General features: G+C 48.9%; 1 protein-coding gene across 1 annotated transcript; it reads right to left on the minus strand.

The window, feature by feature from the left end:
• Positions 1 to 7,367: 7,367 nt before the first annotated feature.
• Positions 7,368 to 24,852, minus strand: SPINT1 (serine peptidase inhibitor, Kunitz type 1; the record flags this gene model as incomplete). The annotated part of the gene is made up of 10 exons (XM_080619138.1): positions 24,415 to 24,852; positions 15,976 to 16,127; positions 14,002 to 14,140; positions 12,763 to 12,933; positions 12,187 to 12,213; positions 11,153 to 11,278; positions 10,232 to 10,282; positions 9,442 to 9,612; positions 8,678 to 8,734; positions 7,368 to 7,561 (listed from the first exon to the last, which is right to left on the minus strand). The coding sequence occupies exons 1-10, from the start codon at positions 24,842 to 24,844 to the stop codon at positions 7,368 to 7,370; spliced, it is 1,518 nt and encodes a 505-aa protein (XP_080475264.1). The 5' UTR covers positions 24,845 to 24,852.

Here is a 24,852-nt window from a genome sequence, read left to right on the forward strand (position 1 = left end):
TCCTGCCATGTCTTGCACCCAGGGCTGGAGGCTCCTACCAACACGGAGGGAAAGCTCATCCAGCAGGAAAAGAGAACATTCCTTCCAGCCTGTCCCACCAAGCAGACCTGCCTGGTGCTTGATGATATGAGGACCAGTGTCCCCAGTGGAGCCCAGCTCACCCCCAGGTACATGGAGACAAACATGCTTGGCAGTCTGGGAGAACCTGCAGTGGATTGTGAAATGCCAACTGTGAGGCACAGCACTGGCACTGGAGATCTCAGATCGGTCCCTTGCATCCAGGGCCTTGCAGAGGAAGAGAAACCTAGTGGGAAAAGAATACTGGTGAAAACAAATAGCCATTTTCTTAGTACTTGGGCTTCCTTTTGGACCTCACCCAGTTGCCCCAGGGTTGGCCAACAGTGGAAGTTTCCCCAGTACTCAACACTTTTAGTATTCAAATGGCAGTGTCTGGTTACATTGACTATTCCCAAGCAGAGCCCTTCAGATGCTTACTCATTTTGGAGATGGCCACCTATTTGCACGGGTTTTACACCCTCGTGTACTTAAGACAGTAATGTGATGGGAATGCAACAGAAAAGAAAGAAGATAAAGCCTTGCTGGTTGAGAATGCCTGTGTACAAGGTGATAGGAAGAATGATACTGGGCACACACATTGTGCCAGCTCTTGGGCACACACATTGTGCCAGCTCTTCGCTTTGTCTCTGGTTGTGTTCTGAGCAGATCTTGTCTCCGATGGGTCCCTTAGCAGCTGAACTGGGAGATAAGTGGAAGGAGGGTGGAAACCCCATGGCTGAAAAGTAGAGGAGTGGCAGAAGAATCAGTTGGCAGAAGACATGGCAGGCAATCCATTTAAAACAGATTAGCCCAAGCTTTGGGGTAAAAGGTAGAAGACTTGCCCCAAAATACTAGGATGAGAGGGAAAGGAAGATTTGTTGACAGGGTGTAATTCTACAGCATAAGCAGGGATAGTTTCTAAATATGAGCGAGAACCAGTTCAAACTGGTTTAACAGAAACTTCGTGCACCAAAGACCTCTAGTGAGGACATTAGACTAAGAGCTTTGCATCTTCAGCGGCAGCTCCTGTCTGCTCGGCTGCAGAGACACATGGTCCATGCAATGACCCCAGTGATCTGCCTGTTGTTAAGCCTCCTCAAGTGTGTCACAAATGCCCCTTCATCTTCTAATATAGGATTGCAGCTGCCTCCAATGCAGAGAAAGGGCTGTGTGGTGAGGCTTGTGGGACACAGCTACCAGCTTCTGAACTTGACACTTCACACAAGGACTGGTTTGGCTTGCTTTGGTTTTAATGGGGGCATTGCTGCATGAAGTCCTTTGATAACAGAGGCAAAACCACTTATTTCTTTCAAAACATAGCGTGTGTCAGCAGAAAAAAAAACCTGGGAAGCTGATCCAAATAGATAAAGAACAAGACGGAGAAGCACACACATGCATTGTTTTTTAAAGCCCCACTGGCAAGTTATTGCTGCTGGACTGGTGACTCCAAGAGCTGGGTCTGGCTCTGTATAACACATAAAACTGAGGGGAAGCAGATGCAGGGCACAGAGGACCCAAAAGAGGCTTGGGAGACCTGAGGTCAACTCTCTGTTCTTCTGAAGGTTATACACCTCTTCCCTGCCTTGCAGATGGCTATGAGGCTTCAAGACCAGGGAGAGTATACTAATATGGACCATAATATTACTTTAGACAGAGAGGAAGGGAACAGGAACTCCTATTTTATGAAGCTTATAGAGTTCCAGAGCATCTAACATCTTAGCATCCAGCTCCAGCAGTGCACAATGTCCCTGCTGGTTTAACAGTACAGTGTCAAAGGCAACACCGAGTGGGATATGAAGATATTGCTGCCCCCTCTTGTGTACATCTCAGCGGAGCTGGCAAACCACAGTGGGCACCTGGTCTGGCTGAACAATAACCCCATAATGAATAAAACCTGCAGCACTTTAGCCTGCAGGCAGGGCACAGGCAACAGATCTCGGGTCCCTTTGGGTGCAGCTGCCGCAGGAAAGGGCTCCCACGTTGCCTATGTGAGAGGGACACTGGTTTAATTTAAAGCAGAGTTTCTCGCTGGGGGAGTCCCAGCAGCTCACATTCCTGGGCCAATGCTTTTGCTTCAACCCATCACAAATATTTCTGAACAATCCTGAAGCAGCCAGCATGTGGGTCAGGTGTGTCAGCACAGAGAACAAAGACACAGACGCTTTGTCTGCAATGAGCCTTGTGGAAAAATACCCTTCTTCTTGCTGGAACGCCCGGCTGGCTCCAGCAGAGCTCCTGGCCTCTGCAGCGCCCACCGCCTGCTCACTCTCATTCTGTATATCCTCTCATGTAGACTGGCTCTGGGCAACCTAGTGAAGATGGCAATTAAACAATGGGTCTGGCCTTGCAAGGTCTCCTAAAGCTGTTATAGGAACTGATGGTAAGTTTCTGAACTCCTGACACAGCGGGAGATGAGGACATCTCAGAGAGGTAACCGTTGACTAAAGGCCACAGAAACTCTGTCATGCCTCAGGTGGCACCTTGCCCAGGAAACACTCATTTCCCCATGACACTGGTCAGCAAAGCTTCCTTGCAGAGAGGTTCCTTCTACATGCTGCAGAAGTGATCAGATCTGCTGTAATTTCTATAGCTGACTGTATTTCCCTGTGCCTTGGGGGGTTGGACGAGATGACCTTTGAAGGTCCCTTCCAACCCACACTATACCATGGTTCTCTAAGCTATTCCAGTAACATGCAGTCCTGTGCTTGATGACCAAGGGAGAGCATTTTCAATTTCTATCTCCATTTCTTCAAGGATAAAGAAAAGGAGTGCCTGGAAAGGTTTCACAGCCTATTTCTCACACAGGCACCACTTGATCGAGTAATGTTTGCTTAGCACATGCTGGACTAGCTGTGGCACTTCTAATCTGCATCTGCTCCATTTAGGATGCAGAAGGAGCACACTGCAGAAGGAGCAAGTCTGGTCATTCCTAATTCCCTTGCACTAAGGGAAATGATATTAAGGAATTCTCTTTACATTGTTCAGAGCTTGCAGACAACCCCATTCCTTCTCCCTGCCCCCCCAGCTTTAGAGCTCTCTTTTTAACCTGAATGAACTGTTTGACCTCAAAACCTAAATAATTTCTTCCTTAAGCAATAAATTAGGCTGGAGAGCTGAAGTAACTTATCAGAAAGCGTCACATCACTGTGGCTTTTGTGCCGAGGATCACTATTCTGTCCTGCTACTGTGGAGCCATCCCTTGTCATGCCCAGGCAGCTGCTGTGTTTATTTGTGAGCCATTGTGCCACAGGGAAGCCGGAGACACTCGGTATTTCGCTATCAGCTAATGCTTCCTGCATCCAGCCCGGCAGCCACACAAAGCCTGTGAGGTCCCCTCCAGCCCACTGGGATTAACTCAGCCGTACACCCAAGCAAGCAAGCCCTTCTTCCTGATAGCCAGAGCAAGGCCAAAAGCTTTGGGGATCAGGAAGGGATGAGAGGCATCTCCTTCTGCAGAGATGGAGGCTATCAAAGGACAGGCAGAACACTTGTGCAGAGGCCGCAGCACAGTGGGCAGCAGCTCCTGGGGCTTGACAAGGCCTGGCTCCATAAACCATGCAACCCCCCTCAAAAACACAGACCTTGGTGTGGAGGACGCTGCCTGGACACTGCACAGCAAGGGACCAGCTCCAGAGCCCCGGGAGCTGCCGGCACCAGAGCGTGGCTGCACTGGGACAATGGGCTGAGAAGCATGCACTAGTGAGCTCTGCCCCAAAACAGCAACAACTTCGTGTAACTGCTTGTTTCTGGCCTTAGCTGGGGGAATAGAGGGCTTGCTCCTTGTTGGGCTCAGCCAGTGAAACAAGGCAGCTCAATGTTCCTTCACCAGGGCACTGCAAGGCACTCTCCAGTTCTGGTTTGTGAGGAGGAAGCGTTCATTCTGCAGCAAGGCTCAACTGCTGGGATCCCATTCCCGTCCCGAAGACAAACCCGCTCTGAAGAGCTGGGAATCCCCGGGGAGCAGAACCCCTCACCCCGCAAGGGAAGCAGAACAGAGGCCGGGCGGCGCCAGGGCCTTCCCCAGCCGCCCCACGGAGGAGCTGCCGGCGCAGCAGGAGTGACCCCACACGGCCAAGCCGGGGAACGCAGGCAGCCAGCGGCGGTGGCAGAGAGTGCGGCACGGCCCCATGCTGGGGTCTGCCTCCGGTGCCACCTCCTTGCCGCAGGGCCTGAGTCCTTCGGTCGCGCCGTACCGACATGGCGGCATCTCCTCACGGCCGGAGCAGCAGCGGAGGGTGCCCGCGGGGTCCGGCCCCTCCGCCCCCCTCGCTGCCCTGCGCCTTCTTGGGGGGAAGGAGAAAGTGCTTAGTGAGATGCAAAGCAAAGGAGAGGGCTCGGGGCCAGCCTGCAGAGCCCACCAGGGCCACTTGTGGCACCGGGAGACACAAAGATGTGCTTCATGTTAAAGGGAATTATAGAATCAACAAGGTTGGACAAGACCTTTAAGATCATCAACCTTTCCCCAGCACTGCCAAGGCCACCATTAACCCCTATCACTAAGGGCCTTGTGTAAATGGTTTGTAAACACTTCCAGGGACAGTGATTCCACCACTGGCCTGGTCAACCTGTCCCAATGCCTGACCACCCTCTTGGTGAAGAAATTGCTCCTAATCTCTAGTCTAAACTCCTCCATGCACAGTTTAAGGCTGTTTTCTCTTGTCCTATCACTTGTTACTTGATCAACCAGTCACCTCTTCGCTCTATCCAAAGAGACCATAATACACGCAGTCACCTTCTCTCTTTGGAGACTATCGAGAGAAGCAGCTTTGGTTTCCAATAGCATCCTCAGTCCAGGGGTTATCCCATCACACTGGGGCTGGTGACCCCATTGCCTGAGCAGAGCACAGTGCAGCAGAGCTGCTCCTCATAGAACATGAGGGGTTATATAGACATGAGTAACTGGAAACAGCAGGATGGGAGAGCTGCTGTAGAGTGGGGGAAGAGAGAGGTGGTACTGACCAAGCAAACCTCCCAGTCCAGAGCGCAGGGGTGAAAGCCTGCTGTGGAGGCCCAGCACTGTCCACCACAGTCAGTGGTGGAGGTTCACCTGGTGCCAAACATATTCATTGCCAATTAGCCAAATTTACATCTAGCTAACTATACATGGCAGTGCCTGAGTGATCACCAGCCTGGAGACACAGCCAGAGCAGCTCCTGTTTGAAGAATAGTGTCTGCCTTTGGTTTCAGACTCAAACCCCAAACCAGTCTAACCAGCTGGAACCCAGTTTCAGTTACACCCTGCCTTGCTCTCTGGGTGACTTGGTGTGTAATGATCTCACTCCCAGCACACCTCACCTGGTAACTGCCTCCCCAGGTATCCACACACATTGCATTCCCCTCTCCCAACCCTCCCTAGCCATGGGACCGCTGCTGCTGCTGCTGCAATAACAGCGCAGTGCTGTGCCCTGAGCTACCGCAGTCTGTGCAGATGAAAGGGTGTGAGATAGCAGGCATGGGAACAGTACCTGCCCCCTCTGCGGGTCATTGCTTCTCAGACACCACTCCCAAGTCAGATAAAACAAACAATTCGTTTTTATTAGCAGAGTGAGCACACAAAAACATAGATAAAGATGTCAGGTTTACTGCATAGGCCATGACAGGCTGTGGGAAAAACAAAGAGATGGAAGAAACCATATGAGATCGACCATGAAAAACCATGGAGGAATCAGACCAGCCCCAGGGACACTAATGCAGATGCCCATGATGGGGAGAAGCATGCAGTTGGACTGCCAGCAGGCTGGGGGCAGGGGTCTCTTCCTTTCCAGACCAGGCGCTGGCCTAGCAAGGCAGCTCTCCTGAAGCTGCACCTGAGCATGCCCTGAGCTGGGCATGGCTTCACCAGAGCCTTCCAGAGCCACTGTGCCCTCAGCCCTGAAAGGGTCCAAGCATTTAAACTGAAGTCTGTACATAGATTTATGCTTCTTACACACACACACATGCGCACACACATGCAAATACACCCCCTTCCTTCCTTCCCTCCACCCCCGATTTGCATTCTTTTCACAGAATGAGTTTTCCAAGAGCAGCAGGCACTGGAAGCTTGGGGATTGGTGCCAACTTCAGAGCTGACAAATGGACCAGGTACTTCAGAAATAGCAGCTTCTGCCTCCAGCAGACGTCCTCAGCTCCTAGAGGTACAAGCCTGAACCATAGGTGTAGAGCAGTACAGATCTGGGAAGCACTTCACTGCAAACAGCCAAGGGGGAATATATGGACCTTGCCAAAGTGGGGATTTCATATGTTGCCATGGGGTCAGGGATGAGCTCTGGACCTCCGGGGGCTGGGCTCATCTTGCACCGGGAGGACCAGGCCAGCAGGAGCAAGGAAGCCTGGGGACATCAGCTGGGTACCCAGCCCAGTTCTGTGCTCTGGGAGATATCAGGGACTCAGGTCAGGATGCGTGCTTGGACAAGAGCACTGTAAAATCAAAGCTGCCTCACAGATACAACTGTGAGGAAGCTGGGTCCTTCCACCTTCCTCTTGCCATCAGCAGGAAAAGTAGGGACATTCCTTTTCTTTCATTTCAGAATAAATAGGTATTTTCTCAATGTGTTTGGGTTCAGAGTGAACACTGGAAAAGCAAACAGAGCAAATCACAGAGAGAAAATAGTGGACATGTACTATACATAGGAGGCTGTAACATGGCAGCCAGGCATAAAAAACTCTAGGTGTGCTTTTCTGTTAAAAAGCTAAGCCTAGGGATTAAAGCAGGTATTTCTGCTTCCTTCCATCTCAAAACCAGGAATCACTGGAGAGTGTCACAGAGCTCCTGGAACAGATCTGAATGGTTATATGAATCTCACAGCCCTCGAGAGGCTCACCACGACTAGGAGGGCTGCTGGGAGGCAGGGCCATCTTGCAGAAGACTGGGGGAAAGGGAGGAAAATAAGAGATTGTATGGAAGAAATTGGCACTGCAAACAAAAACTTGGTGGCTCTGGTGAGCTTTCACTATTCACCAGTGCGAAGGCTACTCAGATCCAGTCCCAGGGTCCTTCAGTAAGTTGAGTGGAGCTGTGCTCCGGGTTTGAGAAGGAAGTAAGATGTAATTCAGTTTCACTGGATTGTTTGAGGTTAGGAAGGGACAGACATCACAGAGCATCAGAATGCTCCCAGATCCTCACTTTCCAGAGCAGCCATTTAGCCAACACGATCACAAACACTAGTACTGCCAAATCATGGCTAGACCTTAGCCTGACAAATGTCTTCAAAGGGAAAATGTCCTTCAGGCACTGGCCCTTGTCTAAAAACAGAACTCCAGAAGTTCTGGGGAGTGCCCCATTACTGGCCTGGAGGGGGAGAGGCTGTAGGTCAGACTGGTTTGGTGGCACTGCTGTAAAACAGACGCTCAGTGTCCTCTGTGGTGGAGAGGGTGGAGTTGGTAGCAGTGGATGGCTGATGCCGGCCGCTGTTCTTCCTTTTCTTCAGGAAGAAATAGCCAATGATGGCCAGGACCACCATGATGCAGATCCCGAGGAGCACAGCAATCACTACCTCAAAGGCACCTGCAGGGGTACACAAGCACATTAGAAGGGCTGCTCCATGCAGCAGGAATGGTCAGGAAGAAGAAAGCACAAAAGCCACTGCAAAAGCTGTGCTGGCAAAGAGAATAGGTGGACAATAGCTGGCCTGACAGCAGGGTGGTCATTGCTCAACAGAGCAAAGAAGAAAGACAACAACCGCATGGCATAAGGGTATGGCCAGGGTATAGCCAGCCTGTGTCTCCCATATTATGGTTCCCATCATTTCCCGGATGCAACACGCCCTCTAAAGGCTATTCAGTGACTTTGACGGAATATCAAGCCCTTCCAAAACGCTGGCTTTGCTTTATATGTCAACAGGGAGGCCACCAATGAGTGGCAGAAATCACCTCCTGGTTGGGATAAGGCTGTCGGAGTGAGCTGTGGTGGATAGGCTAAGTTTGTGGGAAAGAGTTTGTAGCAGTGCTGTGAGCACTTGGTCTTTTACAACCAATCAAACTCCTGTATCATCAGTGGAGACTGTCGAACGTGATGCATTTGAGAGCTGGTGTGAATTTGAAGATTAAATCAAACTCTAGGGTTGAAGAACAAAAGTGTACGTTTTCAGGAGGTCTCTACTGAAGAAAGAGGCCTTACAGCTCTGTGGGGAAAGGACACCAAACTTAAAGTGATATTCTTTTAAGAACTTGTACTTAAATAGCTTTGGTGTTCTTTACAACTGTAAAGAACAATTGTAGGGAAGTTATATAGGGTCACCGAATTTCCAACATTATTCCTATACCCACTGGTCCTTCTTTTTTTGCAGAAGTCAGTGGTCCTGAGGTGAACTTGGCCCTTAGGAAGAATTTCACTTGCACTTTTTGATGTTCAACAGTGAAACATTCATGCAAGTTGATGGAAGGAGAATCAGGAGCTTCTGATACGAGCTACTGAGTCACAAAGGAGAAGTTGGACCACAGATGCACAGCGCACAGAAACATCTCTTGCCACTGGATGCTGGCATCCCACACATCCCACATTGCTCCCTCAGCTTCAAAAGGGAGTTGGGACAGAAGGTTATAATTTGTACGGAAAGATAAAATATTTTTCAGAACAGCGTAAAAGCAACAAGCAAGATCTGTAGGAAAAATTGTTACTCACTTAAGAGACTGCTTTGGGGCTCAAATGATTCCCATCTCCGGCCAATGACATCTGCTTCTGAATTGGGAGCAGACGGGGGGAAAAACATTTTACAAAGAAGGTTGGGAACAAGGGGTAAGACAGGTTTCTGAGAAGCATATTTCCAGTGCTTTGAAAAGACTGAATGCACACAGCATCCCTCTTGACAGCCATGGTACTGAGCTCTCAGGGCAGGCTGTGAGGCACAGTGTAGCTGCAGAAAAGAGTTTGCCTCCTGACAGGTCCAGTCTGGCAGAATTCCTGCTGTTTCAGCTGTTGGCCTCCACAGCCACACATACAAAGCTGATAGAGTCAATTTTTCCCTCTTGTTTGTTTAAAACTTCAGTCTAATATGTGTCATTGAGGATTTTCTTGATTTCTCCCCTCCCACCTGGGGAGAACTGGAGCCAAGCTAGAAAGTTAGATTCTTTCTAGAGAGGCCATACCATATCTCTGGTTAGTTTTGTCATCCTCTTCCATCCCTTTTTCAATATAAACACCCAAAATGTTTTCCAGCTCTGAGAAATGACAGGCTGCACTGCAGAAACCTGCTGTACACACACACCATTCCCCACAAGCCATCAGTCACACTGAAGAATGCTGTGATGGATGGCCAGGGTTTGAGAGCAGAGCTGCTTTGACTTAAAGCTCCCAAATCACTGCCTCTTTTGGGACCACAGAATTTAATCTGGAGTGATTTTCATAATTTCATCAGTAAAACTCCAGCCCTCGCTATGTCTGCTTACTTGTGATGCCTGAACACGATTTCATGCACTCGTCCTCCTTTTCAAAGTTGTTGTTGTTGCCTCCACAGCCCCCATAGGTGAAGGGGTCACATTTCTCAGAGAATGGGTTGTAGTACCAGCGAGGGATGCTCTCGGTGCACTGTCCAGTATCAGGCAACTCCACACAGTGACCTGGCAAAGCAAAGGAGATGTGATCTAGCCCAAGCAGAGCAGCAACGTCTTCTGCTCACAACAGATGAGTACAAGCACCGTGGCAGAGGAAATCCATGACCAGAACAGGGGATCTCAGGTCCCCACTGCCCAGTTGCCAGCTGCACAAACTGGCATTGCCACAGTGAGATGCTATCTGCCCATAAACCCAGCTAACAGGGAGGAACATCAGAGGAACAGTTTGCAGTCATGCTAGACCTCAGATTCAGCTCCCTGCAGGAATGATCTGTCCTCTTTGGGAGGCAGAAGGGAACAAGAAGAGCGTGGACACAGAAACCACAGTTCATCTCAGGTCTCCCCACTTGGGATATACTCTTGTAGCCCAGTGACAGTACCACTGTTTACACTGGTACAAACAAGATAAAGATATGGGACTGAGCACAAGCATATGATTACTTGTATTATGCCATTACTGGTATTATGCCATTGCTGTGTCACTCACACTGCTTTGGTTTGAGCTATTTCTAAAACCAGCCATTTTTGGAATTATACAGGGAAGCAGTTTTACCATGAAATAACAGACTGAAGAAGAAAACAAAAGCTGGTAGATGTCAGCCTAGGTGCTCTGGACAGGGCGTACCTTGCTGGTGTGTGACATTGATTTTCTGTAGTCTGTTGAACTCATGAGCATCTGCAAGAGCAACATTTCATGTTAAAACTTCTGTCACCAGTTGAATGCAAAACAAAAGCTTCCCATGCAGATGTGAGCAGACAGGGTTTTCCTGCACATTCCACTATCACAAGCCAGGGAAAGAGAGTTAATTTGTGGTTCTTAAATATCACAAAGTTGTGAGAGGAACATGGGGAAAATAGAACAATGAGAAACTATTCCCAATTTTCATTCCACAAATATAGAGACAGAACTAAGGAAAACAAAAGCTGCTAAGTATGGGGAAACTGCTATCACTCCAGAAGTGCGAAAGGGCACAAGTGTAGGATATGAGAGGGCAAGAGGGATGAATTGTAAGCTTCCAACCTAGAAAGGCAACAGGACACCCACATACAGGAAAGAGACTATGGGAACTCCATCAGAAGAGAGGGAAGAAGGAGGGACTATGGACTTGGGCAGCTCACCACTGTGCATCTATACTAGCATAACGTGAGGATGTTAAGGGGACTGTGACACTGGACACACTGGAAGAAATCATGGTTTCATTTCCCAAATCCCAGCTCTGTGAGAGCAGGTAAGGTCATTCAGTGAGAAAAATATGGGAAGAGAAAGGGAGGACAGGCTCTGAAGTCTTACAGACAGGTGCAGAGAAGAGAGTTGGAAAGTATTTAAGAGGCAGGAAACATCCCAGAGGGAAGATCAGCTCTTGCAGTCAGCAGAGATACAGGAGATGGCAGAATCTGCAAATACAGCACCACAGGAAGAGATAATGCAGGGTCAGCAGATAAGAACAGAAGGCACCAAAAAGCATTGAGTCAACACCTGTAATTTACATTGCTGTCATCCGTAGGCAGATACTAAGTATTCTAAGACAGAATTTGAAGTACTTACATCGTTCACAATACATCTCATCTGATCCATCAGCACAGTCAAGAGTTTCATCACACTCCAGATAAGCATCAATGCAGCAACCATCCTTGCATCTGAAGAATGGGGGTTGACACTTCCCGTTGCACACTGCATCAGAAACAGTTCAGATAGAGCATTAAAATTCTCCGTGCCACACAGATGCTTTATGAAGGACTTACAAGCTGTTGATAGGGCTAGCAAACAAGAAAAGACAGATTGGTTAAGGTCTGTCTTCAGTGCCACCCTAGGCATAAAAGAAACACTGCTTTGGGAACAGTGATGCTTCTGCTCAGAAAAGAAGTACACAGAAAGTGGAAGCAAGAATGAGCTACTCAAGAGGAATATAAAGACATTGCCCAAAAGAATATGGAGACATTGCCCAAGCATGTGGGATTAAATTAGAAAAACCAAATTGAAACCTGCACACTGGGCTGCAAGAACCAATGGAGAGGAGCAGTTATTCCCCTTTGCTCCAGAGGTGGTCCCAAATGCTGAGTACTGTGCCCAGGTCCAAGCTTCCCAGTGCACAGAAAACACCGGCATACTCGAGTGAATCCAGTAGACTCAGGAAGGGGCTGGAGCACAAGACTTAATGTGAGGTTTTGGAACAGACAAGAGACAGACTCGTTTTGGAGGTGCACAGTAACAGGGTAAGCAGCAACAGACACAAGTTGCAACAAGAGAAGATGATTCAATATGAGAGTAAAGTTATGACAAAGATCAAACAAAAATCTCCTTTATCAGATACCCAGAACTGGACTGGATGCAGTCCTGAGCAACCCAATGTGACTCAAAGCTGACCTTGCTTTGAGTAGTGGGTTGGACCAGATGACCTCTAGAGGTAATCCCCAACCTGAATTATCCTATGGCATGAAAGTGAAAGGCGTAGTAAAGACATTAGTCTCCAGTGCCTCCCTTTCCACACTGAGTGAGTGCTAATCAAAAGCCACAGGAATGGACGTGAGACACCCAGCCTGAGCTCACAGCAGGATTACGCAGCGGTACGGGAGGCTCACCTGGCTGCTGTCGCCCACCAACAGAACCTGAGAGACAAGGGAAAAAATAGAACAGATTTACCACCACACCCTTTTGTCAGCTCAAGATCAGCTTCATATTGCCCTCATATCTCACCTAAGAAGTGCTTATATTCTGGAAGCAAGCCCTGTAGGGGTTTTGGAGGGGAAATATGGATGCCCACCACCCGGAGACCCTTAGATGAGTAGTACCCACATGAGGCAGGCCTGTAGGAACAGAGGGGAACTTCCCACCACGAGCTAGACCATTCCCAAATGGGAGTGAAGCACTCCTGGCTCCTCCACAGCACATTTCTACCCTGTGAATTTAGGTTTCAGATGTGACATGAAGATCTGGGGAGTATTTCTGCAGCCAGAGATACACCAGGGACACTGACCAGAGGAGCAGTGCTCCAGGAGCTGGGTCAGATACATCGGCAGTGACCCCATTCATAATTAGCCAGGTCTCCTCAGCTCTCTGGGCTCTAACTAGCTGCCAGCCAGGAAGCTGCAGTACCTGCCTACGGAGTCATCCCGATCCTATGGGAAAGAGGGAACTGATTTCTGAAGAAGACTTACCTCTAACATTCTTGCAGGCGAGTTGACACTCCTCTTCCCTTAAATAGTTATTCTTGTTTGGCTTGCAGCCACCAAAAATGAACTCCTCACACTGCTGAAGGGTCGGGTTGTAAAACCAGCGTGGAAAAGATCCCCGGCACCAACCCACCTTCTTAGGAGCCAAACAATGCTCTATGATAAAGTCAACACAAAAGGCTCTGGTTAGCTGGCTTTGCCTTCACATCTACAAAGGAGAAACTCTTCCAAAGGCCTTGCCTGAAAGAGTTACAAAGTCCTGAGCAGCATGGAGAAGGTGAGCAGGGAATCCTGGTATATATTTTCTTATATGGAAAGCAGGGTCAAAAAATCCAATTAGAAGGTGCCACATCCATAAAACAAAAGGAGCTGCTTTTCCACACAACACATAGTTAAGCTGTGTAACTCCTTGCTTCAGGATGTTGCTGTTGTGCAAAGATTACACATGGTCAAAAAGGGCTATTAAACACAAAGACACCACCTTCTGCTTAAATAAAACCTCCTAGCTGCAAATTCCTTGGCACTAGCCACGCATAGTAAGGATTTTCTGATAGCATGCCATGTTTTTGTACCCTTTCCAGAGTATCAGCCTCTGGACACTGTTGAATGCAGTGTACTGGATTCTGGACAGACCATTAGTGCCACTTGACATGGCTGTTCTTGTATTTTTATGGTACCTGTGGTAGAAGCAGAAATTTCCTGCTTAGCTACTAATCAACCATTTGTCCAAGAACTCTGTGATCCTAATGCATTTGTGATGCTGAACATTTTGATCATTAAACCCAGCCATTAAAGTAAAACATATAAAGCAAGCCAAGGATGCTTTGAATGTCAAGCACGCAGCTCCGCCTATCCTGCAGCTTAAGGAAATTAGGGCCTTCACAGCAAAACCATGGCGTCAACAGGGCATTTCAGGTTCTCCTCTCTTACACCCTCAGCTGCACCCCAGGCTTCAGCCACTCTGGCGTCACCCAGCAGAGGGCATGACGTGCAGACAGGATGGGGTTGTTGTGGGCACCTCTTCTGCAAAGGGATGCTAAAACCCTAAAACAGACCAGTACGAATGTGGAGATCTTCCACTACTGGTCAGGCGCAGGCTGTTACTGGGAAAAGCTGACATGCAAGTCTAATCTCTTGGTTGTGCTCTTCTCCCATCTACCCCTCTGAGAAGAGCATCACCCAGGCTTGGGGACTCCATCTAGACACCCATGGGCTTAAGCTCACCTTCCGTCTGCTCAGAATTCAGCACCATGATGGTGATGTTGGTGAAGTCTTGCTGTTGTGCAGTGTCTGTGACCGTAAGCTGGAAGACGTAAATCCCTGCCTGTAGGTTGGAGATTTCTACTTGGTCGTCTTTGTGCTTCTGGGAATGCAAAAGAAAGGCTCATGCAGAAGAAGTACCTCTAATGAGGGAGTGAAGCCATGCAAGGCCCGTGTTCCTGCATTAGGAAGAAAGCAGTGTGCCTACAAACCCCCAAGCAGATGTCTGGCATGAAAAATGTCTCAGTGCTGTACAATCCCCCCAAATCCACGGGCTGGTACCCAGCTGGAACAGCAGTGAGAAAGAGTACCACAGGTGTAAGTAGATATTTCATATTTTGGGGCATTGTGAAGGCACGAGGGAAAATAAAAATCTTTGGAGAGGACTGAAATAGTTTTTGTTTTACTTTTTAAAAACTAAAACTTATTATGAACCCTTTACTTAGCACATAGGGAATAAACTAGGTGTATTTAAGATATATACACTCTTTCATCTTGAATATGACAAGAATATTTCATTTTAGAGATGGAAATGTGTGCATATTTTTGGCTGCTGAGAGGTTTCTAAAAGAGGGAATTATTTTTGTCAGAATAGAAAGCTGTGATATTACTGACACAAACGCTGCGGGGAGACCTCAGAGCAGCCTTCCAGTATCTGAAGGGGTCTTATAAGGATGCTGGGGAGGGACTCTTCATTAGGGACTGTAGTGATAGAACAAGGGGTAACGGGTTAAAACTTAAACAGGGGAAGTTTAGATTGGATCTAAGGAAGAAATTCTTTACTGTGAGGGTGGTGAGGCACTGGAATGGGTTGCCAAGGGAGGTTGTGAATGCTCCGTCCCTGGTGGTGTTCAAGGCCAGGTTGGACAGAGCCTTGGGTGACATGGTTTAGTGTGAGGTGTCCTTGCCCATGGCAGGGGGGTTGGAACTGCATGATCTTAAGGTCCTTTCCAACCCTATTCTGTGATTCTATGATATTTGCTAACAATATTGGGCCTCCATTTCTATGCTATCTACCTTATTGGTTTTTGCTTCAAGAGAACACAGCCCTGCTTATGTATCATCTTAATGTAGTTAACAAAGAATAATACATGAGGACTGGTTTTTTGGGTTTGGTTTTGGTTTGTGTTCCCTCACACAAGTTACTTTGGTTGTGACAGGAGAAGGGAAAAGGAAAGGAGCATTTGCGGAGTGCCCTCGGAACCCTACAGCTAGTCATTGCATCTTCAAAATCAGCTGTGGGCCTGATGCACTCATTTGGTAATTCTTCCAAAAGGTGCCACAAGATCTCTGTATCAGCTTCAAGGCTTTCCAGGGCATTTCACACAAGTTTAACAGTGATCATTTGCTCTTCTAAAGCCACAGTTCACATTTAACATCTATCAGATCGAGGTGTGAACACTGCCTGAGATCTTGGAGCCAGTCAGGAGATGTGGCTTCTGCTCCAGCTCTGATACAATAGGAGGAGGAAACTACGCTCTGAAGAGAGGCAAAGTCCAGGAAAAACCCCAGAACAGAAGCAGATCCTGAGGCTGGATTATTCAGACCCAGAGGAGTAGAAGCACCAGAGCAAAACTAAGGGCAGGCTCCTCATTGAACTACAGGAGCTTGGGAGCAGAAACAGCTCTTGCACCTAAGCTGCTTCCCTCTCAAGTACTCCCACTCAGGAAGATGAGGTTTTGCTCAGGAAGGTTTGAGATGGCATCCTGCTGCAGGGAGCCTGCAACCCGGTGAGGCCAAGAAATGCCATGTCCCCAGTGCGAGAGGCTGGGGTTAGCCACAAGGACACAAGGATTGCCCCACAGCCTTTGGGAACACGCTTATGGGTGGACTGTCTCAAGGAGGGAAGGACAAGGTGATCTCCAAGTCAGTGGCTGTGAGAGCCCAACCTAACGCAGGTAACACTGAGCAAGCTGCTTGCTTCCTGCAGCTCCCTACCTTCATCTCCACGGATGGGTCGCCGACAACCTGTTTCCATTCATAGCTTACTATCCCTCGGTCATCCGTGCTCTCTATGCCTCTCAGCATCACTGGCTCCCCCGGCTGTACCCTCATGTCCTTGGCAGTGCGGGCTATTGGAGGACGGTCATCTGCAGAAGAAAGGCAGAACAAGGCTTGAGTAAGAGGCTGAAGGGTCCAGTCCATATCTCCATTACAAGAAGACAACAGAGGGGGATTCTTCTAGGTTAAATCAATACAGACTTCAACCACTGAAAGGAAAACACTTTTATACACCTGTACTTGCAGCCTTAGCAAGCAACAGGCAATTGATACTGTTATTACTGCCCTCACTAATTTAGTAATGCCACAACCCATTCTGGCAGTGCCTTTGAGCCAGCTGGCTCCCTGGCCACTTCTGCCCATAGGAGCCATTGTAAGAGGGTGTCCCCGTGGCTCCAGCCATTGAGTTCTGTCTGTTGGACCACATCCTCACAAAACAGCACACGGCAATCTCCACCCTTCACTTAGGGAGATGACCTGGTGTGGGTGCTGAAGAAGTGGAACTGATTCTCATCATTCCTGCCACCATCTCTAAGCACTGTGTTAGCATACCTAACCAAGGCTATGCAATGCAGGATTTGGATGGGAACTATCCCTCCACCACCTTATATTCCACCTCATTCTCTGACACACATGGCTTAAAAAAAGCACACAAATGCCATTCATGAGATCCTTATTTTTGCGGCATTCCATGGATTAGCTCACCAGCAGCTTCCACAATCCATAAACATGTTTCCAGACTGTAAAAGATGAAAAACTGATCCCTGGCTGTGCCAGCAAAACCAGCCTATACAATGACACCATTAAGCCTGACTCATAACTGCTCTCAGCCTCAATGCCTCTGATCACAGGCTTTCTGCAGAGTTCAGCCCATAAAACTTCACCCGGTAGCGCCGGTACCAAGTCCAAGAGTCAATGTCCAGGTTCAACCTGAGTCTTTTGTAAAGGCATCGATTTATATGCTAGAAAAAAATCACTCAACCATTACACTGTTATACTGACTGTGACTGAGGAGGAGGATTAGTGCCCAAACCCCTTAGGAAGCTACTCCATCAGGTAATTATTTTCACTGTTGTAGACTTGCTCCTAATTTCCTGTTTGAGTGTTTCTGGATTCAGGTACCAGCTGCTGACTCTTGCTACAGCCTCCTGAAGGGACCTTTAATATAAGGCATATATCCAAATAAACATGACATTCAAAACAAGCTACTTTTTAGTTCCTTCATCACTAAATTCAGTAGGATTGAGGGCTTTGCAACGTGTATTCCTGCTCAGTTATCACAAACCCACCCAGAACCTTCTATTTTCTAGTATCTTTTACCAAGTGAAGCCACATTCATTCCGCCCCGGTCTTACAAACGCTGCTGCCACCAGAAAGTCACAGGGGAAACAAACCTTCTTTTGCTTACACATTTGAGCATTGTGCTCAGCCTGTCTGGCTACAGGATCAGGGAGGGTTTGCGTGTGCCACCTTCTGATGTTCCCCCTGCAGTCTGCTCTTGTTCTATCACTTGTTACTGGGGAGAAGGGACTGATTTCCACCTCACTCCAACCTCCTTTCACGCAGTTGCAAGGAGTGGTAAGGTCCCTCCTGAACCTTCTCTTCTCCAAACTAAACACCCCCAGGTCCCTCAGCCATTCCCCATCACAGCTGTGCTCCAGACCCTTCACCAGTCCACTGGTCTCAATAGTCCTCAATGTCTCTCTTGTAGTTAGAGGCCCAAAACTGGGCACAAACAGAACCTGAACAGAGAAGACAAGCAGAGATGCCCACCCTGGTGTCCTCCCACCTCTGGGTGAGGCAAACCTCCCTACCACTCCTTCCTCAGGGCTGCATGCCACAGGCGTGGGTCCTATCTCAGCCTGGCACAAAGGTTGCTGAAAGACACCAAGCAGGGCCAAGGGAGCCTGACACCTCTTGGTTTTGACAAGGCCAGCAAAACAAATACATGGAGTTTTGTTTTCTTTACAAGTGGCCACACAGAATATTCACAGGCAAAGGCCATGACTGAAGCTGGCAACACCTTCCAAACCAAACAGGGGAAAACATCCCCACAAGCACCTTGTACACAGCACTACAAGCTCTGGAAAAAGGACACATTCCTGCCATGGAGAAATGCAGCCTGGTCCCTGCCAGTCAGCTGCCATGGTGAGCCCAGGAGGTGGCTGCAATTGCACAAGGGCAAGACCAGTTCTTCAGCAGCACAGAGGCTGATCATGAACTCCCAACTCCAAAGCATGTTTTTCCTTCCCATTTTGAAACATGTACACTTATTGCAGACCAAGCATTTCTCCACAGGTCCATTCAGCTACTCTGGGTTGTGGATTGCAAAGCCTGGTTCTACTCAATGAGTCAGCAACTTCTCCAGATCCCATCTCTGATGAGCCAAATTCCCTGACCCTCCTCACCTCCAGAAGCAGCAGTCAGGAGCATTTGCATATCTGCGGTGACTGCCAAGAAGGAAATCCCTCTAGGAATGAAGGACTTCAAGCCTCTGCCTTTTCTCCTCAGGACATCTGAAAGCTCAGTGGCTTTGGAGTATTTCTGCTACACTGACTGTATGAAGCCTTCAGTGGCAATGGGGCTGTTCTCCACCTGAGCCTCACAACCGAGTGCTGACTGAGGCAGAGTACCAGCAAACTGCCTGTAGAAGGGAGATTCTCCATTGGGTTTTACTCTGAAAGCCTGTTTGAAAAAGGAAAGTTACCTTTGCTATAATGCTTTTTTGACTGTGGAAAGTTTCTGCTGTAAAACTGTAATTAAGAGGGAGATTAAAGCTTTATGATGCTGCTCTGTACTGCATGCTTTTACTGTGGAACACATGCTCCTGGAGTCATGTCATTAAGTGACCACTTCCTCTTCCATTTATAAAATACACTGGAAGGTGAAACTTCTTTGTGATGCTGGAGAAAAGCTTGATGAAGTAAATCCAAAATGGTTAAAGCCACATCTATGTGTGTGTATCCATGCACCAGTGAAATCCTGCAGCAGGAAGCCTTTGCTTTCAGTATGGAGATTTCTCTTTTAGAGCTCAGATACCAGCTCTTGCCCTGGAGTCACAGATCACAGAAAACTAGATCTCCTCCATTCCAGCGCTCATGCAGATGAACCCTGAGTACTTGAGGCTATAAAGCAATGCTTGAAAATACCCGAGAATGATTCGAGCTTGTCACTGGAAAGAGCTGGAAAGCTTTCTTATGGTCACCGAGGGGCTTTTACGGCCCGCTGCTGCCTGCCGTTGGAGAAGCAGCTTATGGGGACACTGAGGCACTGTGAAGCAAGGACCTCACTGGGCACAAAAGCCACTGCTCACAGCAGACAGGCGCAGAAATGAGGCCACCCAAATTCCAGCACCCATGAGACACACAACCTCAGAGATTCCAGGTGTCAGAAGCCAGCTGAGCCGGCCTGCTGCAAGAGAAGGTGGGTAGAGGCAGGAGCAGCAAAGGCTGAAGCTCTGCTCTTGTGATGCTCACAGGGAAGTCACTCCAAAGTTAACAGCTTTCAGGGAGGGTTCATTCAAACCTCGTCCATCAACACTAGAAAACTCTCCATTGCAACAGGCAAAGGTAATAAGGGGTGAGGATGCTGCCACACTGTTAATCTGCCTGAGGAGGGGGAGAGGGAGATGGGAACAAGGCAATGCAACAAAGGAGAAAGAGAAATACAGGCTCTGTTCACCTTCTCTTGCAGCAGGCCGGCTCAGCTGGCTTCTGACACCTGACATGCTGGATGGGCAGCAAATACAGTCATGATAAAGCCATGTAGTTTTCTGACAACTCATGCAGAGCCAAGCAGCTCTCAGCTTTATTACTAGAGGTTTCTATAGCGGTTTGTAAGAGGTGCACACAGCAGGTCAACTTCACCTCTCCAAAACAGCACAGCATGACTGAATGGGTTGTATTTTCAGCATAAGGCAACCTGCTGCTGCAGCCAGGCTCCTTCCATCCTCCCTCAGGGCATGGGAAACCAGTCTGATTTGCTTTAGTGGGCAGAGGGAAAGACTCTCCCACTAAATGGTCTCCATGAATGGTCTTCATGCCATTCAGTGACAATTGGTTTGTTCCTCTGGTCTCCTTAAATAGCTCCAGAGATAAGATGTGAAGTAGCCACAACAGGCGGCAATTCAGTGAATTCTGCATGACAAACAGGAATCTCACAGCAAGTGAATTCCACAGCTTCTCTGGGCACCCTGTGCCAGGCCTCACCACCCTCACACGGAAGAATTTGCTCCTAATATCTAATCTAAACCTACCCTGTTTCAGCTTAAACTGAACGTGCAGTTCCAGCCTCTCCTGGCCACACATGGATGCCGGAGGATGAGCAGCTGGCTCAGGACTGAGCAGCACCAGCCAAGGGGAGGCCAGTGTCGGGACCTGTCTCAGCCTCAGCTAGGATCCAAGCACTGCTCGTTTTAGCTGCACTGTGCCCATAGAACAGAAAACATCATGGGACCAAGCATGTGAAGAGGGATGAGCTTCAAACCTGGGAAGTTCTCTTCATTAGGGACTGCAGTGATAGGACAAGGGGCAATGGGTTGAAGCTTAAACAGGGGAAGTTGAGGTTAGATGAAAAGAAGTTCTTTACTGTGAGGGTGGTGAGGCACTGGAATGGGTTGTCCAAGGAAGCTGTGAATGCTCCATCCCTGGTGGTGTTCAAGGCCAGGTTGGGCAGAGCCTTGGGTGACCTGGTCTAGTGTGAGGTGTCCCTGCCCATGGCAGGGGGGTTGGAACTGGATGCTCTTTCCAACCCAAACCATTCTATGTCCTATGGTGAGGCAGCAGCAGACCCATCCTGAACACATCCCCAGTGCTTCCACTCAAAAGCCCTGAATTCAGCAGGAGGAAGATGTCACCAAGCATTTCACAACCACCACAAAAGGCTCAGTTCAAGAAACGGACAAAGGTTCAAGGAGGTTATTTTCCAGCTTCACACCCAGAACTGGTTTGCCCAGACCAGAATAAGCTCGGGGTAGTTACTTAAACACTGGGCTCCATTATTACCAATAAAGTGCCTGGTGAGCCTGCCCCTCCCGAATGAGCCAAGCAGAAAACTCGCACCAAAGTTCAGGCTGGGGAATCATTTAAGAGGATGGTGCCTTTTAACAATAACATCAAAGACTTGGGGCTCTGTGTTAGCTGGAACAGGAGAAAGACACAGCCAGCTGTCATCACCGGCTCATAAATGACTCAGAAGCTCTTGAGAGCTTCTCCAGAACACTGAAAAACCACTCAGAGGATGTGCAGGAGCCAGATTTCAGCTGTATTCACTGTTGTCTCTACCCCTAGGATGGCCGCAGTGGGTTAGAGCAAGGGTGTTTCTGTTCCTGTGTTCCATTGCCAGCAGTCCCACTGTGGAGCAAGAGCAAACATACACAGTACATCCCCCCTCACACTGTCCCTGCTTTCAGCTACTTCTCTCAGCTCCAGAAACACTCCAGATTTGCCCAGTTCAGCAGCCTCCAGCTGTGCTCTCTCAAGTGTTCTCAGTCTCCTCCTGAACATATATAAACATCCCAATTCAACAGGTCTGCTCCCTATAGTAGTGAGGGTCTCACAATGTGTGGCTTTCTTGTTTCATGTCACCCACTGGGGTCACTAAAGATGTATTTCACCATTCACTAGAAAAAACATGCTTTTAATCTTCATTACTGTAGAGGACATTGCCACATGGACCTAGCCTAAAGGCTCCTAGGACCCCTGAGAGCAACACATAATGAAAGGGATGGATGATAAAGCAGGATATAAGCTTCCCGCAGACCTTAAGAGCCAGTCTCAGGGGGCTGACAATAACTTAGGCTCCAGAGCAGCCACAGAGCTTCACATTTTAACAGCGATACAGCACAATAGCAGGAAGATCAGACAGTTCTGCCTCCAGCCCAAAACCTGGGCCAAGACATTTTTGCCTGTAAACACCTGGGAGGAAAACCTGACATTCCAAAACCAGCTTCCTGATTCCTTCAGGAATCCTCAAAAGGTCTGGAAGCAAAAGTGCCATACAGCTTCCTTATGCTGCTGGGTGGATGCACTTGGTGGCCAAGAGGCTCCTTCATTTGGCCTCCTGCACCTTTGTGCCCTTCCCCTCTTCTAGGTGCCAGCCAGGCTCCCACCTTCCTGCCCATCCAGGCCCATTCCTCCTGCCCAGACCCAGTTCCCAGCATCACACCGCAGGGGCTTGGGGTTTGGATCTTTTTGTTTGGATCTGAACCAAAATCAAGCTCAGCATTCTGAAGTTCTCAGCTGCTGTAGGAAGAAGGGCCCAATTCATAGGGTCTGATTTGGCTGGACCTTTTTCATCTCTGGATTAATGAACTAATTATCCTCCATCTCTTTTCCTACCAGCCCTTTGATCTCATTCAGGGTGATTCAGAAAGCTTTGGGTATCAAAGACAATGCCTAAGAGTTTCAGGAGAGGATGGAAGTACATTTCCCATCGAAGCACAGCATGAACACTGCAGCCTGACCCAAACACGAAGCAGCGAGCTTCCCAGTGTCTGTTACTGCAGCCTGGCACCCTGCACTCTCTAAGAGTGCCAACATGGGGTGTAGAAGGGACCAAGCCCTTCCTACACCCACAGCTGTCATGGCATGTGAGCAAGGAAGGGAACATCTGCCTTGCAGAGCATGTTTCCCACTTCTCACTCATAAGCCCTCCAGGGTTTTCCAGCTCCACCACTGTCATCCCAGCATCTGTGAAAGTAGCATATGGGGATGGTTCTCAAGGCAGCACCGGATGGCAGCGGCTGGGATGCTCCAGGTAGGGGCCATGGATTGGGGAATACAGCACTGCTGGTGGCACAGGGAGCACAGTGACCCAGGGACACTTCCTAGGATCCACACACATGCCATGCCAGGCCCTGGGACCGACCAAGGGAGAAGCGGGTTGCAATGTCCTGGTGCTGGTCCACAGAGATGAAGAGACTGAATTGCTCAACACTACATTGTATTTTGATCTAATCTTGTGAAATCAGGATGTACTGGGGATGATGCATTCCTTTTTCCTCCTACAACAAAGCATGCAGAAATGCAGGCAGCTGCCAGCATGCCACCTCCAGTCCTGGCGATGTGGGCTTTACTTCCTCACGTGGAAAGGATTTTAAGCCTGGAATGAAGACACAGAACTACTGCAACTGTGAGGGAGAGATTTACTAGAAGGCCTTAAAATCCGGTGGGAAGCAACTAGGAAAGACAGAGGACAAAAGGAATACCTCTGCCACATCCCTCTTCAAACCAGCGACACCCAAGGGTTGCTCCATAGGAGCCAAAAGCCCTGCACTGCTACTTAGGATGGACAAAGTGGTCAGTGTGGGGTTTGGTGCCATTGCATGCCTCCAAGGCTCACAGGCTGGCATATCCCAGCAGAAGATCAAAGACTTATTCAGTTCATGCCATAGATCCCAAGCCCGTGTGTCCACTCCCCTGGTCATCATCGCAGATCCCTTCCTTCCCCACCATGGCTGGGCTGGGAAGGGGTATGAGGAGGATAACCCATACATATCCCCTGATACACCCATACAGCCCAGATACATACCCAGATATACCCATACAGCCCTGCCCAAGCATCAACATACAATAAACTGGGTACGGCTGGCAAAGTCCCAGCCACACCGGAGACACCCCAGCCTTGCTAGGCTTCCTCTGAAACATGGAAGGAGGCAGCAAAAAGAGGAGTTGCTGTGATTTCAGTGTTTCTGAACACACCACATTGCTTTGGAGACAGCTAGCTCCACATTAGCTTGTTTTCCACTGGTTTTGTGGGTCTGGGTGCAGGGAACCAGAGGGGATGAGAAACCCACCTCCAAAGGGGAAGTTTTCTATCAGCCTCCCCCAGCAGCAAACCCCAGCCTCAACAAGCAGTGATACGGAGGCACCTCACATCCAGGCTGCCACTCACAGCGTTGAGGCTATGGCTAAATGAGAGGTAAGTGGCTTGCGTCCTGCCTCCAGCCCCTGAGCAATTACGGGGTTAAGGCAGCCCTTTAAAACGCGGTGATGTGTGGATTTTGAGAGGATTTCACTTTCCAGCCTTAAAGGCCTGGGGGGAGGGTGAAGGGAAACAACTCCTTTTTCTCTACAAGTATCAAAACCCAGCTTGCATTTGGTAAACAATCACTTCACCCACTTCAAATAGGTTAAAGAATTCCCTCTCCATTCACTAATAGGTAAACTGAGGTGCAGCTCTTAAGTGAGTTTATCCAAGTTAGGGGAAACATCTGTGGCAGAAGACCATAGAAACAGACCATTTTCTATACAAACCCCCCATCTTTAACACTGCTTTATCCTTTGGCAGCACAAATGACGGTTGGAGGAGCTGGCACCAGTGGCCATTAACGCCCTTCCAGCCTCGGTTTGCACAGATCCATTAGGGACACCTTACCGTTCGACCTGCGATCCTGCATTGCCAGGTAGGAATCGTACACGTCCTTCCTCAGGAAGTTGAGGAAGCCGATCTTCCTGGCAAACCTGCAGACAAAAGCCTGCTCGTAGAGGCAGTTGAGGAGAAAGCAGCCTCGGATGTGGTCTTCCTCCGTGCCCGGGTCCTGCTCCACAAGAGCCAGGTTACAAGCAGGCTCCCTACAGCAGGCTCTTATGCAGTCCCTCCTCCGGCGGGCCATGGGGGACGACAGAAAGGTGGCTCCATTCTGGACAGAGGCGTCTGTATCCAGCACCAAATCCGGCATTCCTGCCCTAAAGTCCTCCAGGCACGTTTCACCGAAGGGTTTTCCCTCCTGCCCTTCTCCATAGTCCACCGCCAGCACCAAGCAGACCCAGAGCACAAAGCGCGGACCTGGGCTCCCTTTGGCCATCTTGGCAC

Source organism: Psittacula echo (genome assembly GCF_963264785.1).
Source record: "Psittacula echo genome assembly, chromosome: 5".
Taxonomy (NCBI): Eukaryota; Metazoa; Chordata; class Aves; order Psittaciformes; family Psittacidae; genus Psittacula; species Psittacula echo.